Source organism: Cherax quadricarinatus, chromosome 66 (assembly GCF_038502225.1).
Source record: "Cherax quadricarinatus isolate ZL_2023a chromosome 66, ASM3850222v1, whole genome shotgun sequence".
Classification (NCBI taxonomy): domain Eukaryota; kingdom Metazoa; phylum Arthropoda; class Malacostraca; order Decapoda; family Parastacidae; genus Cherax; species Cherax quadricarinatus.
The window spans coordinates 5,004,370-5,021,221 of record NC_091357.1 but is presented as its reverse complement, the minus strand read 5'-3'; the positions used below and the strand labels follow the sequence as shown (position 1 = coordinate 5,021,221).

At 39.9% G+C, this 16,852-nt stretch overlaps 1 protein-coding gene across 1 annotated transcript in view; it reads right to left on the bottom strand.

Annotated features, from left to right (window-relative positions):
• Window positions 1–16,852, bottom strand: part of LOC128704206 (uncharacterized) — a 354,653-nt gene that overhangs the window by 25,187 nt on the left and 312,614 nt on the right. The window contains exons 31-35 of the mRNA XM_070099039.1: window positions 15,974–16,133; window positions 14,194–14,381; window positions 10,961–11,226; window positions 10,488–10,708; window positions 9,647–9,823 (exon numbers count right to left, since the gene is read on the bottom strand). Coding sequence (XP_069955140.1) covers window positions 9,647–9,823; window positions 10,488–10,708; window positions 10,961–11,226; window positions 14,194–14,381; window positions 15,974–16,133 — 1,012 coding nt within the window. The remainder of the gene's footprint in view (window positions 1–9,646; window positions 9,824–10,487; window positions 10,709–10,960; window positions 11,227–14,193; window positions 14,382–15,973; window positions 16,134–16,852) is intronic.

Here is a 16,852-nt window from a genome sequence, read left to right as displayed (position 1 = left end):
GATTCTGCCGCTGGAACTGTTAGTGGAGGGTGAGACGGCTGTAGATGTCTTCATCCTCCACGTCCTCTTCCATGTCCTCTGCCCCGTCCTCTACCAGTTCTGACAGATGTGTCCCTGCTGTTCATACTTTGGCGCAGTAGGTGATCAGGTGCAGTGATAGTTCCCTGATCATTAAGATCCCAACAGAACGAGGTGAGGAGTCCACACGCACAACCTGGCTATGGGAAAGAGATAATTGGCCAGCCCTCCGCTCTGAGCTCGCCACCACCGATTGGAATGCTCTTCTCCAAGGTGATGTTGACAACCAAGTGAAAGCCTTCACTGGACACATCCTTAATCTACAACAAGAACACATTCCTCACCGGCAATATGTGACGAAGCCTACAGATCAGCCTTGGTTTGGCTTTCATTGTAGAGAGGCTGCTACTGCTAAGTACAAAGCATGGCGAAGGTATGAGAGACATCCTACCACCTATAACAGGAACTTGCACACACAAGCCTGTAGGCATATGGGTGACTTTCAAAAGTGGGCCATTGCTAAATGGGAGGTGGACACTAAAAGAAAGCTAGCATCAGGTAGGGTAGGCTCCAAAACCTGGTGGTCCCTGGTCAAGAGCAGACAAGGTTATCTGCCTGATGAGCTCATTCCACCTCTAAATCGACAGGATGGGACCACCACTACTAGTAGTCAAGAGAAGGCGGACCTCTTTGCTGAACACTTTGCTACCAAAATGCAAGTTCCTGATCCAGCAAGGGACCCTCCTTGGCTAGCTGCAAGAACAGTGTCAAAACTGTCAGTGGTGACAATAAGGCAGGAGGAGGTGCATTTCCTTCTTAAATCGCTTGACCAAGAAAAGGCTGTGGGTCCAGACAAGTTGAGCCCAAGATTGTTGAGAAGATGTGCAGATGTAGTGTTAGAGTGTTCAGCAGAAGTTTGTGGTTACAGGAAAGTGGGTGCGGGAGGGAAGAGGAGCGATTGGTGGAATGATGATGTAAAGAGAGTAGTAAGGGAGAAAAAGTTAGCATATGAGAAGTTTTTACAAAGTAGAAGTGATGCAAGGAGGGAAGAGTATATGGAGAAAAATAGAGAGGTTAAGAGAGTGGTGAAGCAATGTAAAAAGAGAGCAAATGAGAGAGTGGGTGAGATGTTATCAACAAATTTTGTTGAAAATAAGAAAGTTTTGGAGTGAGATTAACAAGTTAAGAAAGCCTACAGAACAAATGGATTTGTCAGTTAAAAATAGGAGAGGAGAGTTATTAAATGGAGAGTTAGAGGTATTGGGAAGATGGAGGGAATATTTTGAGGAATTGTTAAATGTTGATGAAGATAGGGAAGCTGTGATTTCGTGTATAGGACAAGGAGGAATAACATCTTGTAGGAGTGAGGAAGAGCCAGTTGTGAGTGTGGGGAAAGTTCATGAGGCAGTACGTAAAATGAAAGGGGGTAAGGCAGCCGGGATTGATGGGATAAAGACAGAAATGTTAAAAGCAGGTGGGGATATAGTTTTGGAGTGGTTGGTGCAATTATTTAATAAATGTATGGAAGAGGGTAAGGTACCTAGGGATTGGCAGAGAGCATGCATAGTTCCTTTGTATAAAGGCAAAGGGGATAAAACGGAGTGCAAAAATTATAGGGGGATATAGTGTTGGAGTGGTTGGTACTTTTATTTAATAAATGTATGAAAGAGGGGAAGGTACCTAGGGATTGGCAGAGAGCATGTATAGTCCCTTTATATAAAGGGAAATGGGACAAAAGAGATTGTAAAAATTATAGAGGAATAAGTTTACTGAGTATACCAGGAAAAGTATACGGTAGGGTTATAATTGAAAGAATTAGAGGTAAGACAGAATGTAGAATTGCAGATGAGCAAGGAGGCTTCAGAGTGGGTAGGGGATGTGTAGATCAAGTGTTTACATTGAAGCATATATGTGAACAGTATTTAGATAAAGGTAGGGAAGTTTTTATTGCATTTATGGATTTAGAAAAGGCATATGATAGAGTGGATAGAGGAGCAATGTGGCAGATTTTGCAAGTTTATGGAATAGGTGGTAAGTTACTAAATGCTGTAAAGAGCTTTTATGAGGATAGTGAGGCTCAGGTTAGGGTGTGTAGAAGAGAGGGAGAATACTTCCCGGTAAAAGTAGGTCTTAGACAGGGATGTGTAATGTCACCATGGTTGTGTAATATATTTATAGATGGGGTTGTAAAAGAAGTAAATGCTAGGGTGTTCGGGAGAGGGGTAGGATTAAATTATGGGGAATCAAATTCAAAATGGGAATTGACACAGTTACTTTTTGCTGATGATACTGTGCTTATGGGAGATTCTAAAGAAAAATTGGATGAGTTTGAGAATGTGTGTAAAGGTAGAAAGTTGAAAGTGAACATAGAAAAGAGTAAGGTGATGAGGGTATCAAATGATTTAGATAAAGAAAAATTGGATATCAAATTGGGGAGGAGGAGTATGGAAGAAGTGAATGTTTTCAGATACTTGGGAGTTGACGTGTCGGCGGATGGATTTATGAAGGATGAGGTTAATCATAGAATTGATGAGGGAAAAAAGGTGAGTGGTGCGTTGAGGTATATGTGGAGTCAAAAAACGTTATCTATGGAGGCAAAGAAGGGAATGTATGAAAGTATAGTAGTACCAACACTCTTATATGGATGTGAAGCTTGGGTGGTAAATGCAGCAGCGAGGAGACGGTTGGAGGCAGTGGAGATGTCCTGTCTAAGGGCAATGTGTGGTGTAAATATTACGCAGAAAATTCGGAGTGTGGAAATTAGGAGAAGGTGTGGAGTTAATAAAAGCATTAGTCAGAGGGCAGAAGAGGGGTTGTTGAGGTGGTTTGGTCATTTAGAGAGAATGGATCAAAGTAGAATGACATGGAAAGCATATAAATCTATAGGGGAAGGAAAGAGGGGTAGAGGTCGTCCTCGAAAGGGTTGGAAAGAGGGGGTAAAGGAGGTTTTGTGGGCGAGGGGCTTGGACTTCCAGCAAGCGTGCATGAGCGTGTTAGATAGGAGTGAATGGAGACGAATGATACTTGGGACCTGACGATCTGTTGGAGTGTGAGTAGGGTAATATTTAGTGAAGGGATTCAGGGACACCGGTTATTTTCATATAGTCGGACTCGAGTCCTGGAAATGGGAAGTACAATGCCTGCACTTTAAAGGAGTGGTTTGGGATATTGGCAGTTTGGAGGGATATGTTGTGTATCTTTATACATATATGCTTCTAAACTGTTGTATTCTGGGCACCTCTGCAAAAGCAGTGATAATGTGTGAGTGTGGTGAAAGTGTTGAATGATGATGAAAGTATTTTCTTTTTGGGGATTTTCTTTCTTTTTTGGGTCACCCTGCCTCGGTGGGAGACGACTGACTTGTTGAGAGAGAGAGAGAGAGAGAGAGAGAGAGAGAGAGAGAGAGAAAAAAAAAAAGTCTGCTGAGTATACCTGGTAAAGTGTATGGTAGAGTTATTATTGAAAGAATTAAGAGTAAGACGGAGAATAGGATAGCAGATGAACAAGGAGGCTTTAGGAAAGGTAGGGGGTGTGTGGACCAGGTGTTTACAGTGAAACATATAAGTGAACAGTATTTAGATAAGGCTAAAGAGGTCTTTGTGGCATTTATGGATTTGGAAAAGGCGTATGACAGGGTGGATAGGGGGGGGCAATGTGGCAGATGTTGCAAGTGTATGGTGTAGGAGGTAGGTTACTGAAAGCAGTGAAGAGTTTTTACGAGGATAGTGAGGCTCAAGTTAGAGTATGTAGGAAAGAGGGAAATTATTTCCCAGTAAAAGTAGGCCTTAGACAAGGATGTGTGATGTCACCGTGGTTGTTTAATATATTTATAGATGGGGTTGAAAGAGAAGTAAATGCGAGGGTCTTGGCAAGAGGCGTGGAGTTAAAAGATAAAGAATCACACACAAAGTGGGAGTTGTCACAGCTGCTCTTTGCTGATGACACTGTGCTCTTGGGAGATTCTGAAGAGAAGTTGCAGAGATTGGTGGATGAATTTGGAAGGGTGTGCAAAAGAAGAAAATTAAAGGTGAATACAGGAAAGAGTAAGGTTATGAGGATAACAAAAAGATTAGGTGATGAAAGATTGAATATCAGATTGGAGGGAGAGAGTATGGAGGAGGTGAATGTATTCAGATATTTGGGAGTGGACGTGTCAGCAGATGGGTCTATGAAAGATGAGGTGAATCATAGAATTGATGAGGGGAAAAGAGTGAGTGGTGCACTTAGGAGTCTGTGGAGACAAAGAACTTTGTCCTTGGAGGCAAAGAGGGAAATGTATGAGAGTATAGTTTTACCAACGCTCTTATATGGGTGTGAAGCATGGGTGATGAATGTTGCAGCGAGGAGAAGGCTGGAGGCAGTGGAGATGTTATGTCTGAGGGCATTGTGTGGTGTGAATATAATGCAGAGAATTCGTAGTTTGGAAGTTAGGAGGTGCGGGATTACCAAAACTGTTGTCCAGAGGGCTGAGGAAGGGTTGTTGAGGTGGTTCGGACATGTAGAGAGAATGGAGCGAAACAGAATGACTTCAAGAGTGTATCAGTCTGTAGAGGAAGGAAGGCGGGGTAGGGGTCGGCCTAGGAAAGGTTGGAGAGAGGGGGCAAAGGAGGTTTTGTGTGCGAGGGGCTTGGACTTCCAGCAGGCATGCATGAGCGTGTTTGATAGGAGTGAATGTAGACAAATGGTTTTTAATACTTGACGTGCTGTTGGAGTGTGAGCAAAGTAACATTTATGAAGGGGTTCAGGGAAACCGGCAGGCCGGACTTGAGTCCTGGAGATGGGAAGTACAGTGCCTGCACTCTGAAGGAGGGGTGTTAATGTTGCAGTTTAAAAACTGTAGTGTAAAGCACCCTTCTGGCAAGACAGTGATGGAGTGAATGATGGTGAAAGTTTTTCTTTTTCGGGCCACCCTGCCTTGGTGGGAATCGGCCAGTGTGGTGATAAAAAAAATAATAAAAAAATAATGTGCAGACCAGCTAGCAGCACCTCTAACTCGCATCTTTCAGCACTGCCTAGTACAGTGTAAATGGCCCTCTCTATGGAAAGAGGCAAATGTAGTCCCTGTTCACAAAAAGAAGAGCAGAGCAGAAATCAGCAACTACAGACCAGTGTCACTCCTGTCAATCACTGGCAAGATCCTTGAGACAATAATCTCAAGACAAATGACAGTTTTTTGACTACCACTCACTACTTTGTGATCGTCAATATGGCTTCAGGAAAGGTTACTCTGCTGCTGATCTGTTGTTAAACCTCTCCACTAAGTGGCACCAGTCACTGGATGAATCCAAAGTCAGCTGTGTGGTAGCACTGGATATTGCTGGCGCTTTCGACCGGGTGTGGCACCAGGGCCTCTTAGCAAAACTTCAAGCACTGGGAATTGCAGGCTCTATGCTATGTTTCCTCAGTGATTACCTTCATGGTAGATCTCTAAGTGTAGTTCTCAATGGAACGGAATCAGCAAGACATCCTATTGGGGCAAGTGTTCCACAAGGAAGCGTGCTGGGTCCATTGTTATAGAATGTCTACTTCAATGACCTTCTTCATCTCATCCCAGAATCACATGCATATGCAGACGACTGTACACTGACATTCACTTATCCAAGAGAAGAAATGCCAGCTGCTCTAAGCTACATCAATCACCAGCTGAGAGCTATATCAGCTTGGGGAAATAGATGGTCTCAGACCGGGCCGCGGGGGCGTTGACCCCCGGAACTCTCTCCAGGTAACATTTGCACCTGAGAAAACGCAAATGATGATCGTCTCTAGGCACCATGATGGTAATGCTGGTGTAGTAGTAAGGATGAATGGGAGGGTGTTGGCACCTGGAGAAGAAGTTGATATCCTTGGGGTGAAATTTGACTCCAAACTAACCATGAAGAACCATGTTGTAAATCTTGCAAACAAGGCAGCCAGGAAGCTTACAGCACTTCGCCGTATCTCCCATCTGCTTGACAGTAAGGGTTGTAAGATCCTGTACAAGGCGCAAGTACGCTCACACCTTGAGCATGCTCCAATTTCTTGGTTTGCCTGCCCCCCCCCCCCCCTCATCTGCGACTGCTTGACAGTGTAGAGAACAGAGCAAGACGTCTCATCTCTCGCCTGGACCCATCCTGGATAGATCTGTCATTTCAGAAGAGCCTTCAACATAGGAGGGATGTGGGTGGCCTTACTGTTATGTACAAGGCCAATATTGTCAAAATACCACACTTGGATCCACTTCGAGGACAGCGTGAAACAAGCTTTTATGCCACAAGACGGGCAGAAAGCAGCAACTTCACTCTGGCTGTACCCTTCTCCAGAACATCACTCCATCTGAGATCATACATACCCAGGATGACTCTAGTATGGAACACATTCGTACAGCATAATGATGTCAACGAGACAGCGTCAGTTGATCAAATGAAAATGCTGGCCCACAGATGGCTCCAACTTCATCCTGTTCCCTACTTGTATGTCTCTTAACAATAAAAATGCTTTCAAATGAGCTGATGTAGGTAACAGCTCTTAGCTTGCCAATAAAGTTAGGAACCCTTAACCTGTAAATAGCTTGTCAATAAAGCTAGGGATCCTTAACCTTGTCAAACCCTGTGTAAAAAAAAAAAAAAAGTACATCATTGCAACCAGGGTCGGTCAAGTACATGTACGCCTAAATTCTAGCGCCTTCAAATCTGGTGGAAGAAAGCTGGCAGGCCTACATGTGAAAGAATGGGTCTGTGTGGTCAGTGTGTCCAGTATAAAAAAAAAATTCTGAAGCACACAGTGCATAATGAGAAAAAAAAAAAAAATCCAACTGTGTTTTTGGTTTAAAACAGTGACTTTCTAGTGTATTTTTCATATGGTATTTATGGCTGTATTCTCATTTCCTTGGTCCCAATTGACAGAATGGAAGATATACTACAAAAATAGAGATGATTTTGATTGGTTTCACCATGAAAAATGCCTTGAAATCAAGCTCAAAGCAGCGAAAATGATCGATTTTTGCCGATGTTTGAGAGTAAACAAATAACGCCAAGTGTCCAATACACGTCAACTAGCGAGCCTAATATTCTTTCACAAGTGCACTGACATCATTTATACCATTTTTACAATTATGCAGTAGTATAAATAACAAAACCTATTTTCTGTGAGAATAAAAATTCAAAATGGAAAGCAAAAGCACGTGACTAATGAACAGATGAAATAGTATTTTAGTGCCATGAATGTCTGTCTTGTTTATTCTGGACCCTATTTCGAAATTGGCATCTCTTGAAATTTGTGTGAAATTGCCCAATTTGCCAATTTCTGACCACTTTATTGGTTAGTTGAAATTGGTAAATGGGCAGATTCTTGTACTCAATTGATAGAACAAATGGAGTTCTAGGGAAATGGCTATGATTTTAGTCAACTGCAACATTGCAATTGGCCGAAAAAAGGGCAAAATCGACGATGCGTAAATATCTTCGAGACCATTAACTTCATGAGAGCACAATTCCCTAAGTTTTCCATCAAATTTCATATTTTTGGTGTCATTATAATCGGAAAAAGAGTATCATTTAATAATTTTTTTTTTTCCAAAACATTTTCGACTAAGAATGAGTTTGGCAGAGGGCCTCTCGACCCTCAAAGGGTTAAGTAGTTGAAATAAGTAAACGAGCAGTTTCTTGTACTCAACTGACAGAATAAAAGGAATAGCTATGAGTTACGTTGATTGGAGCAATGGAATTGGCCCAAAATAGGACTCCAAGCGAGTGAAATCACTGATGTGTAAATATTGCTGAGAACGTTAACTTCGCAAGAGCATAATTCTGCATTTGTAACAAACTTTGTATTTTGGTTTCATTACCTTACGAAAAAAGATTATCATAAGAAAAATATTTTGTTTTTTTCTTTTAAATTCTCTGACTCTGAGAGCAAGTTCGCAAGAAGGGATCACGACACAGAGTTAAAGCCCATACCTCACACCTATATACTCTGGTACATTAACCTTTTCTCCTCCATGCAAAAACCTTCTCTTCTCACCAATCCCTCAACATGACAATTTTTTCTGCTCATATATCCTATGATTCACCTTGTCTTTCACAGACATGTCATTTTCAAGGAAGTGAATGTATTAGAATATTTGGGAATGGATATATCAACAGATGGGTCTAGGAAAGACTAGGTCAATCATAATATATAAGTGATGGGACAATACCAGAATTTTTGGCTATATTGGCACTGAATTTTAGGTATCAGCATTGGCCCAAAATTGCACACCCTTAGAGGCAAAAATACTGGCATCATCCCATTGTTACTACACACTGTAATTCACCTAGTCTTTCCTAGACTGATACTATCAAAATTAATTGATACCTAAACTCTGGCATAGCCGTAGAATACAAGGAAAAAAAAGGTGATGTGTCGAGGTATATATGGAGACAAAACTTTATCCATGAAGGCAAAAAGGGTTAATGTACAAAAGTACAGTGGTACCAATACTTATGTGGGTTTCAAAATTTGCAACAAGGTGTTGGTGTGGAGGCAGTGGAGATGTTGTGCTTGAGGAGAATGTGTGATGTGAATATTATTTAAGAGAATTTGGAGCATGGAGATTACAAGGTTAACAGAATGAGGGAAGGAAGGCTAGGGATGGTCCCACAGAAGGGTTGGATTTGAGTGGCATTACGACAGAATGGTTATCGAAACTAAAACTTTGAAAAGCCTGGAGAATTTTTTTTTTTTATCAACCGTTTTCCACCACGACAGGGTGACCAAAACAACAAGAAACACTTTAATCATCATTCACTCCATCACTGTCTTGCCAGAAGCGTGACGACACTACAGTTTAAAAACTTCAACGTATCTCCACCCCTTCTTCAGACAACAGGCTCTATACTTCCCACCTCCAGGACTGAAGTCTGGCTAACTAGTTTTCCTGAATCCCTTCATGAATGTTACTTTGCTCACACTCCAACAGCACTAAGTCATAAAAACCATTTGCCTCCACGTGCTCCTAATACTCATGCATGCTTACTCAAAGTCTAAGCCCCTTCAACTCTTTACCTCCTCCCCAAAGAATAGGTTGGACAAACATTTCAGTTAGGAGGTATACATTTGAGAAGGACCTGCCTAGTATAGGCCAGTAGAGAATAATAAGTCAAAATACCTTGACTGGAAAAATGCACAAATAAACCACATACTTTCACACATGCAGGTTGTGTATAGGCCAGTTAGACTGCTACAGTGTTCCTCCATTCTTATGGTTTTTGCCTAATAATGATAAAAAAAAAAAAAAGTTTCCGAGTTCTAGGGAAGTTTGAATATCCAATAATCCTGGGTGAGCACGTTAGATCCGAGTAGAAGCAAATGGTTTTTGTGACCTCGTGTGCCATTAGTGCGAGGAAGGTAACATTTATGAAGCTTTCAAGAGAACCAGTTAGCCATGCTCGAGTCCTGGAGGTGGAGAGTACAATGCCTGCACTCTGAAGGAGATGGTAAGGATGCTGCAGATCAGAGGGTCATCTGAGCTGTGATGTCAGAACACTTCTGACAAGACAGCAATTGAATGAAATACTATGAATGCTTCCTCTACTTTCTTTTGTCATCCTGCCTTGGTGGTAGACAGCCAAAGAAAAAAAATATATATATAAAAACAAAAATCTTTCCTTACTCTGGCTGATATGTCCTTTCCAACATTAACATTAGTCTTGAAAACAATGCCTTCCTTTCTCATGAGATCAATCCTTCGTTGCACCACCTCCTTGCTAAGTTTCATGGTAGGGATGCCATACTGCAGCAAGCCACCAATGCGATCATTCCGCTCAAACAAAGTTACACAGTGACCAGCCTGATGAATAAGACATTAATAACTTATGGTATTCCGTACAACTAAGTAGTAATATTTAAAATCACCATGAAATTTTAGCATAACTGCCATGTAATGAAATACATACATAGTACACTAATAAAAATACAATATGATCAAGAGAAATATGGAAAAACTACTCACACATGAGTCACAGGGATATTCAAACACTTCTTTAATATTGTAATGAGGAAAAATTATATTCATGGGTCATCACCAATTCCATAAGTGTTGTGTATCATTTGGGGAATGGGATGTTATCTGGTTTGGTCAAAGAAAATGAAATGTAGCTCCTATTAACTGAATCAAAAGCATTTCACTAGCATCACTCCACCCCCATTCCTTGAAAGGTAATAAAAAAAAATCATCTTGCATAGTAAGTATCAGCTAACTTTATACACGAATTTAAAAAGTGGGTATAGTATGACAGGTATTTTGGGTCAATCCGTTGAAAAGTCGTGTGGCACGGACCAAAGAACATGAGAACCACCCACACATTTAAATAGGTAATTGCATGAACAGTATACAATTATTGGTTAATGCACATTTTTTTTTTTTTAGATTAAAACAAACCTGGCATCTTTAAAATATGCAATTAATAATTAGTTGGAAAGTACCAATAATAAATTGATAAAAAGTGCCTTACCTTGTTGAGCTGGTGTGCTGCAGCCAAGCCAGCAGGTCCAGAGCCAACAATAGCCACTTTCTTTCCTGTCATTTGTGTTGGGGGCTCAGGCTTAACCCAGCCTTGTTCAAATGCATGATCAATAATGGCACATTCAATATTTTTTATTGTAACTGCAGGCTCATTTATGCCCAAAACACAAGCGCCTTCACAAGGAGCAGGACAAACTCTGCCAGTAAATTCTGTTGAGAAGTCAAATTACTTTAAGCCTAAGATAGGATTAATAAAAACATATATATACAATATTAATCAGCAGATTATACAATATAAACCAAAGTTTATATCCACATTTCTAATCTTTATTATTACAATACTGCATTTTTAATACATTTCATTGACATGCTTCATTAATCTTTTAGTTGTAACTTATTAACTCCAAACCCAAAGGAAATACTTTAGAAAAAATGAAATATCAAAAAACTTTAAATTCTTACCTGGGAAATTATTGGTTTGCAAGAGTTGACTGAGTGCTTCCTTCCAGTTATTATTGAATACAAGGTCATTCCACTTGGGAATAATGTTTCCCAGGGGGCAGCCATGTGATGACTGGCAGAAGGGAACTCCACAGTCCATGCATCTTGCTGCTTGCACGCGTAAGCCACGGCGTATACCATCAAAATTATAGATTTCTTCCCAATCCTTTTGGCGTTTCTCAGCTGACCGATACATGGCTGTTTCACGCTTGTACTTCATGAAGCCCCTGGAATTATATGAAGAGCACTTAAACAAAATACTCAAGAGGTTTAACAGTACACTAGCTACTGAGAAGTAAAATCAAGGTAAATGATAATCGAGTAAGTTTATCGAAGATTGGTTTTCAGGGCTCACTGTACTACCCGCAGGCCAGCCTGAGGCCAGGCTTTTCTCTTGACTGTTTGGTCAACCAGGATGTTTGTGCTAGAGCCTGCAGGCTTACATATCAGAACTCGGCTAGTCCAGCTGGATTACAATACAGGCACTCCTCACATAACGACTGACTTCCGTTCCTACGATTAGGTCGTTATGCGAATTGGTCGATAAGCTAGGAGCAGACCATGCTGTTAGTGGGTTTGTGTCAACCATCTTTAGATACTTTTTCAATGTCACCTTTGCACCACTTATAATATTTCAGTATATTTTTAAATGTTTACACAGTGTACTGTATAACAGAATAGAGGAAATCAGCTTGTCAGGGGAAAAAAAGAAAAGCTTCAAATCATGGTGCTGGTGAAGATTGTTTTGCAGTGAAGCTTACTTTATCTGCTGAGCAAATTAACCTATAATGAGGATTTAACAGTCATTCTGTCAAGGTATTTTACAATATTCTCATGCTTGCAGTGGGAGAAAATATATATCTAAGTTGAAAGAATCCAATGAAGTTGGTACACACTAGCAAAACCTATCTGTCATAGAGATTGCATATTGACAAGTAGACCCAAATGCAGAATAATGCGATCCTTTATTAACAATGTTTTGTCCACATAGTGGGCTTTCTCAAGTCGCAAACAGATCTGCACAATAGTTGCAGTGATATTTTCTGTTACACTAGGAACATTGTTTATTTGGATTTTTATTTGATATTTGAAGGAGGGGTGTTAACGTTGCAGTTTAAAAACTGTAGTGTAAAGCACCCTTCTGGCAAGACAGTGATGGAGTGAATGATGCCTGCCTTGGTTGGAATCGATAGAGTACCTCACAAGAGACTCTTAAGAAAAGTGGCAGCTCATGGTATAGGAGGTAAAGTTCTAGCATGGACTGAGGCATGGCTTACCAATAGAAAGCAGTGTGTTACCATTAATGGAGTGAAATCTGAATGGGGATTAGTCACTAGTGGCATTCCACAAGGATCAGTTTTGGGCCCTCTCTTGTTCATAATTTACATAAATGACCTTGATGAAGGGATTACAAGTGACATGAGTAAATTTGCTGATGATACAAAGATAGGCCGTATAATTCACTCTGAGGAGGATATCAATGAACTCCAGGACGATTTGGACAAATTAATGTCTTGGTCTGAAAAATGGCAGATGAAGTTCAATGTGGATAAGTGTAAGGTACTTGCCCTTGGTAATGAAAATAACCCTCGAAGCTATAATCTAGGTGAAGAAGAGCTTGATCATACAGACTGTGAAAAAGACTTGGTAGTCATGGTAAGCAGAAATCTAAAGCCAAGACAGCAGTGCCTTAGTGTGCACAACAAGGCCAACAGATTACTTGGATTTATCTCAAGAAGTATAAGTAACAGAAGTCCAAAAGTTATTTTACAGCTCTATACATCACTAGTGAGGCCTCATTTAGATTATGCTACTCAGTTTTGGTCCCCTTACTACAGGATGGATATAGACTCAATAGAGAACATACATAGAAGAATGACTAAAATGATTTACTGTGTAAGGAACCTCCCGTATGAAGACGGACTCAAAGCCTTAAATCTCCACTCTCTGGAGAGGCGTAGAATGAGGGGAGATATCATTGGAGTGTATAAGTGGATGACGAGCATAAACAAGGGAGATATTAATAAAGTACTGAGGGTGTCAAACCAGGTAAGAACCAGGAATAATGGATTTAAGTTGGATAAATTTAGATTTAGAAGGGACATAGGTAAGTACTGGTTTTCTAACAGAGTTGTAGATGCGTGGAACAGTCTTCCCAATGGGGTGATAGAGGCTAGGACCTTGGGTAGCTTTAAGAAGAGACTGGACAAATATATGAGTGGGAGGGGCTGGGTTTGATTGGTGTCATTGGGTATGGGAGTTATTTCTTGGGAAGCTTTAGGTAGTAGTCGTTTTGATAAGGACCTGCCTCGCATGGGCCAGTAGGCCTTCTGCAGTGTTCCTCCATTCTTATGTTCTTATGAACATGTTCATTCATATCCCTTCCCTTTTCCCCCAATCCCTGCAGAATGAGGTCATTATGCTAGCCCCATGCTCATCCTTCAATGAGGGAAAAATTTTTTTTGGCCATTATTCAAAAATTAATTCAGTAAATGTTTGTAAACCTGTGATTGACTAAATGCTTTCAGCTTTAGAGTAGGATAACCTAAATTTTGAAACTTAAGGAAGGGCATCTAAATTATGGTATCCGAGCACCTCTGCAGAGTAATTATACATGAACGATAGTGAAAGTGTTGAACAATGAAAATTATTTTTCTTCCTTTCTTTTTGGGTCACCCTGCCCCGGTAGAAAATAGTCAGGTTTAAAAAAAAAAAAAAAAAAAAAAAAAAAATTGAGAGAATACCTAAATGATATGTATTTGTTGTTCATGTATTATACATTTTTTTTCAACAAACTGGCCATATCCCATCAAGGCAAGGTGACCCGTAAAGAAAAAGAAGCCTCTTTAAATTTAGTAATTTATACAGGAGGGGTTACTAGCCCCCTTCTCCCAATATATATCTATATGCTTATTCCATTAGAATAAATTGAGGTTACACTGGATGGTTTCAAAATTTGTACGGTCACAGGTTGGTAACAATTTCAGGAAAATATTGTACTATATATTCTGAGGAAAGCCCTTGTTTTACATAACATTCTAGGCAGAATAATTCAAGACCTTAAAAACCACTTAATTATCTCTCTAGTACATTTAATTACCTTTGCAAGACTAATCAGGAATGGTGTAGCTTTGAGGTTAAGGAGCTTTGTCAAGCAAAGTTTTTATTACAAAGAATACCTAAATTCTTCTTACCTAGTTTTGTCAAGAATTTTCTCCAGCCTCTTCTTTTCCATGGTTGCATCCATTACAGATTCTTCAATATCACAGATGACAGGCTCAGGTTTGGCTTCAACTTTAGTCTTTTCAGGAAGTGCTTGTACTGCTGCTGCTTCCTTCTCGGCAAGTTGCCTCAAGGCTCGCTGGTACTCGTATGGGAACACCTGCATAATGTGTTAAGCACACTACAATACCATTCAAGTCTGATGCTACCAATAAATTAAACTTTGAAGTTTCTTAGAAGACAGATTTAACCCTTTCAAGGTTTCCGACGTACTAGTACGGCTTACGCACCAGCGTTTTTGACGTACTAGCACGCTTGAATTCTAGCGCCCTCAAATCTTGTGAGACAAAGCTGGTAGGCCTACTTATGAAAGAATGGGTCTATGTGGTCAATGTGCATAGCATAAAAACAATCCTGCAGCACACAGTGCGTAATGAGAAAAAAAACTGACAGTGTTTTTGGTTTAAAATAGTGACTTTGCACTGTATTTTTGCATGGTATTTATGATGGTATTCTAGTTTTCCTGGTCTCATTTTATAGAATGAGAGACATATTACAGAAATTGAGATGATTTTGATTGGGTTTTCAATGAAAAGTACCTTGAAATTGAGCTCAAACTAGCAGAAATCTTTGATTTTTGCCAAAGTTCAAAAGTAAACAAATCATGCTACGTGTCCAATACACGTCAACTAGTGAGTCTAATATTCTTTCACAAGTGTGCTGATATTATTTATACCATTCCAACACTAATGCAGTAGTCTGCATAACAGTAAATCATCTATTTGTGAGAATAAAAATTCAAAGTGGAAAGCAAAAGAACGTAAGAGGGGTGTGGGGACGTGACTAATGAACAGAGGAAGAGCTATTTTAGTGCCAGGAATGTCTTTCTTGTTTATTCTGAACCCTATTTGGAAATTGGCATCTCTTGAAATTTGTGTGAAATTGGCAAAATTGCTAAATTCCGACCACTTTATTGGATAGTTGAAATCGGTAAATGGGTGGTTTCTTGTACTCATTCGATAGAAAAAATGGAGTTCTAGCGAAATGGTTATGATTTTTGTCGACTAGCTCACTGGAATTGGCCGCAAATAGGGCTCAAAGTGGGCAAAATCGCCGATGCATAAACATCGAGACCGCTAACTTCGCAAGAGCATAATTCTGTAAATTTTCCATCAAATTTCATACTTGTGGTGTCATTATGATTGGGAATAGTTCCTCTATCTTTTCATAAGAAAAAATAATTTTTATTTTTTTTTAAATTTGTCGACCCTGAGAACAAGTCTGGGAGAGGGCCTGTCGACCCTGAAAGGGTTAAAAGTTATCAGTAGGAACAATGATGAAAAAGAATGCATCCAAATTTTTTCTATTGATAGAAGAGAGGGAGGTGGGAGGTAAAGAAAATGAAAGATTAACGAGAAAAAAAGTAAAGGAAAGATAAAAGATAATGGGATAGGATATAATTGGAAGGCAATGTAATAAGCCAAGTGACTGGACATGAAAAGGTGACCAGATTCGACTGGAAGGTGACAAGATATGATCAGGTATATTAATGCTATATTAGTGATAATGAGAGGATATGGTTAACTAGAAAAATCATAGGCTATTAGCTTGTCAGTTTTAAAGCCTCTTTCCTCTGCTACTAGTGCCTGTCTTAAATTTTTTACAATGAATCTTGTATTTTGGTTACACAGTGATTGCCTGTGTTTGCTATGGAAAATAAAAATCAACCTGTCCAAGCACTTAGAATTTTACCTTGACAAACTTGCTGGCTTGAGCTGGCCAGTCCATGAGCAGGCTAGCAGCAACCTTTGAGCCTGTCTTATCATGAAACTGTCGCAGCAGATCCTCAATATATGCAATGTCATCAGACTGCTTAAGTGGAAGAAGTTCCACAGTCTGCATGTTACATTTGCTGCAAATAAACAGAAAAAAATTAAGAATACACAATGCTGATCTTGGGTAAGTTATGTGAATGCTATCATTTGTTAATTCATAAGCTATGATAAATCAGTGGCTTTTAGGAAACTTGTGATACTTCAGTGCAGACAGCAAACTATCATGAAACTTTTTTTTTGGGGGGGTTACTAGCCCATTGCTCCCAGTATTTTTACAACACACATAGCTTTTACAATTTATATAGTCTTTGAAAAAGATATAAAATTAGATATAAATTTAGGTAGTAGGTTGGTAGACAGCAACCACCCAGGGAAGTACTACCGTCCTGCCAGATGACTGTGAAACAGAAACCTTTAACTGTTTTGCATGATGGTAGGATTGCTGGTTTCTTTTTCTGTCTCATAAACACGCTAGATAACAGGCATATCTTGCTACTCCTACTTACACTTTGGTCACACTTGACAGACACACACATGCATATATATATACATACATCTAGGTTTTTCTCCTTTTTCTAAATAGCTCTTGTTCCTCTTTATTTCTTCTATTGTCCATGGGGAAGTGGAAAAGAATCTTTCCTCCGTAAGCCATGCGTGTCGTATGAGGCGACTAAAATGCCGGGAGCAATGGGCTAGTAACCCCTTCTCCTGTAGACATTTACTAAAAAAGAGAAGAAGAAAAACTTTATAAAACTGGGATGCTTAAATGTGCGTGGATGTAGTGCGGATGACAAGA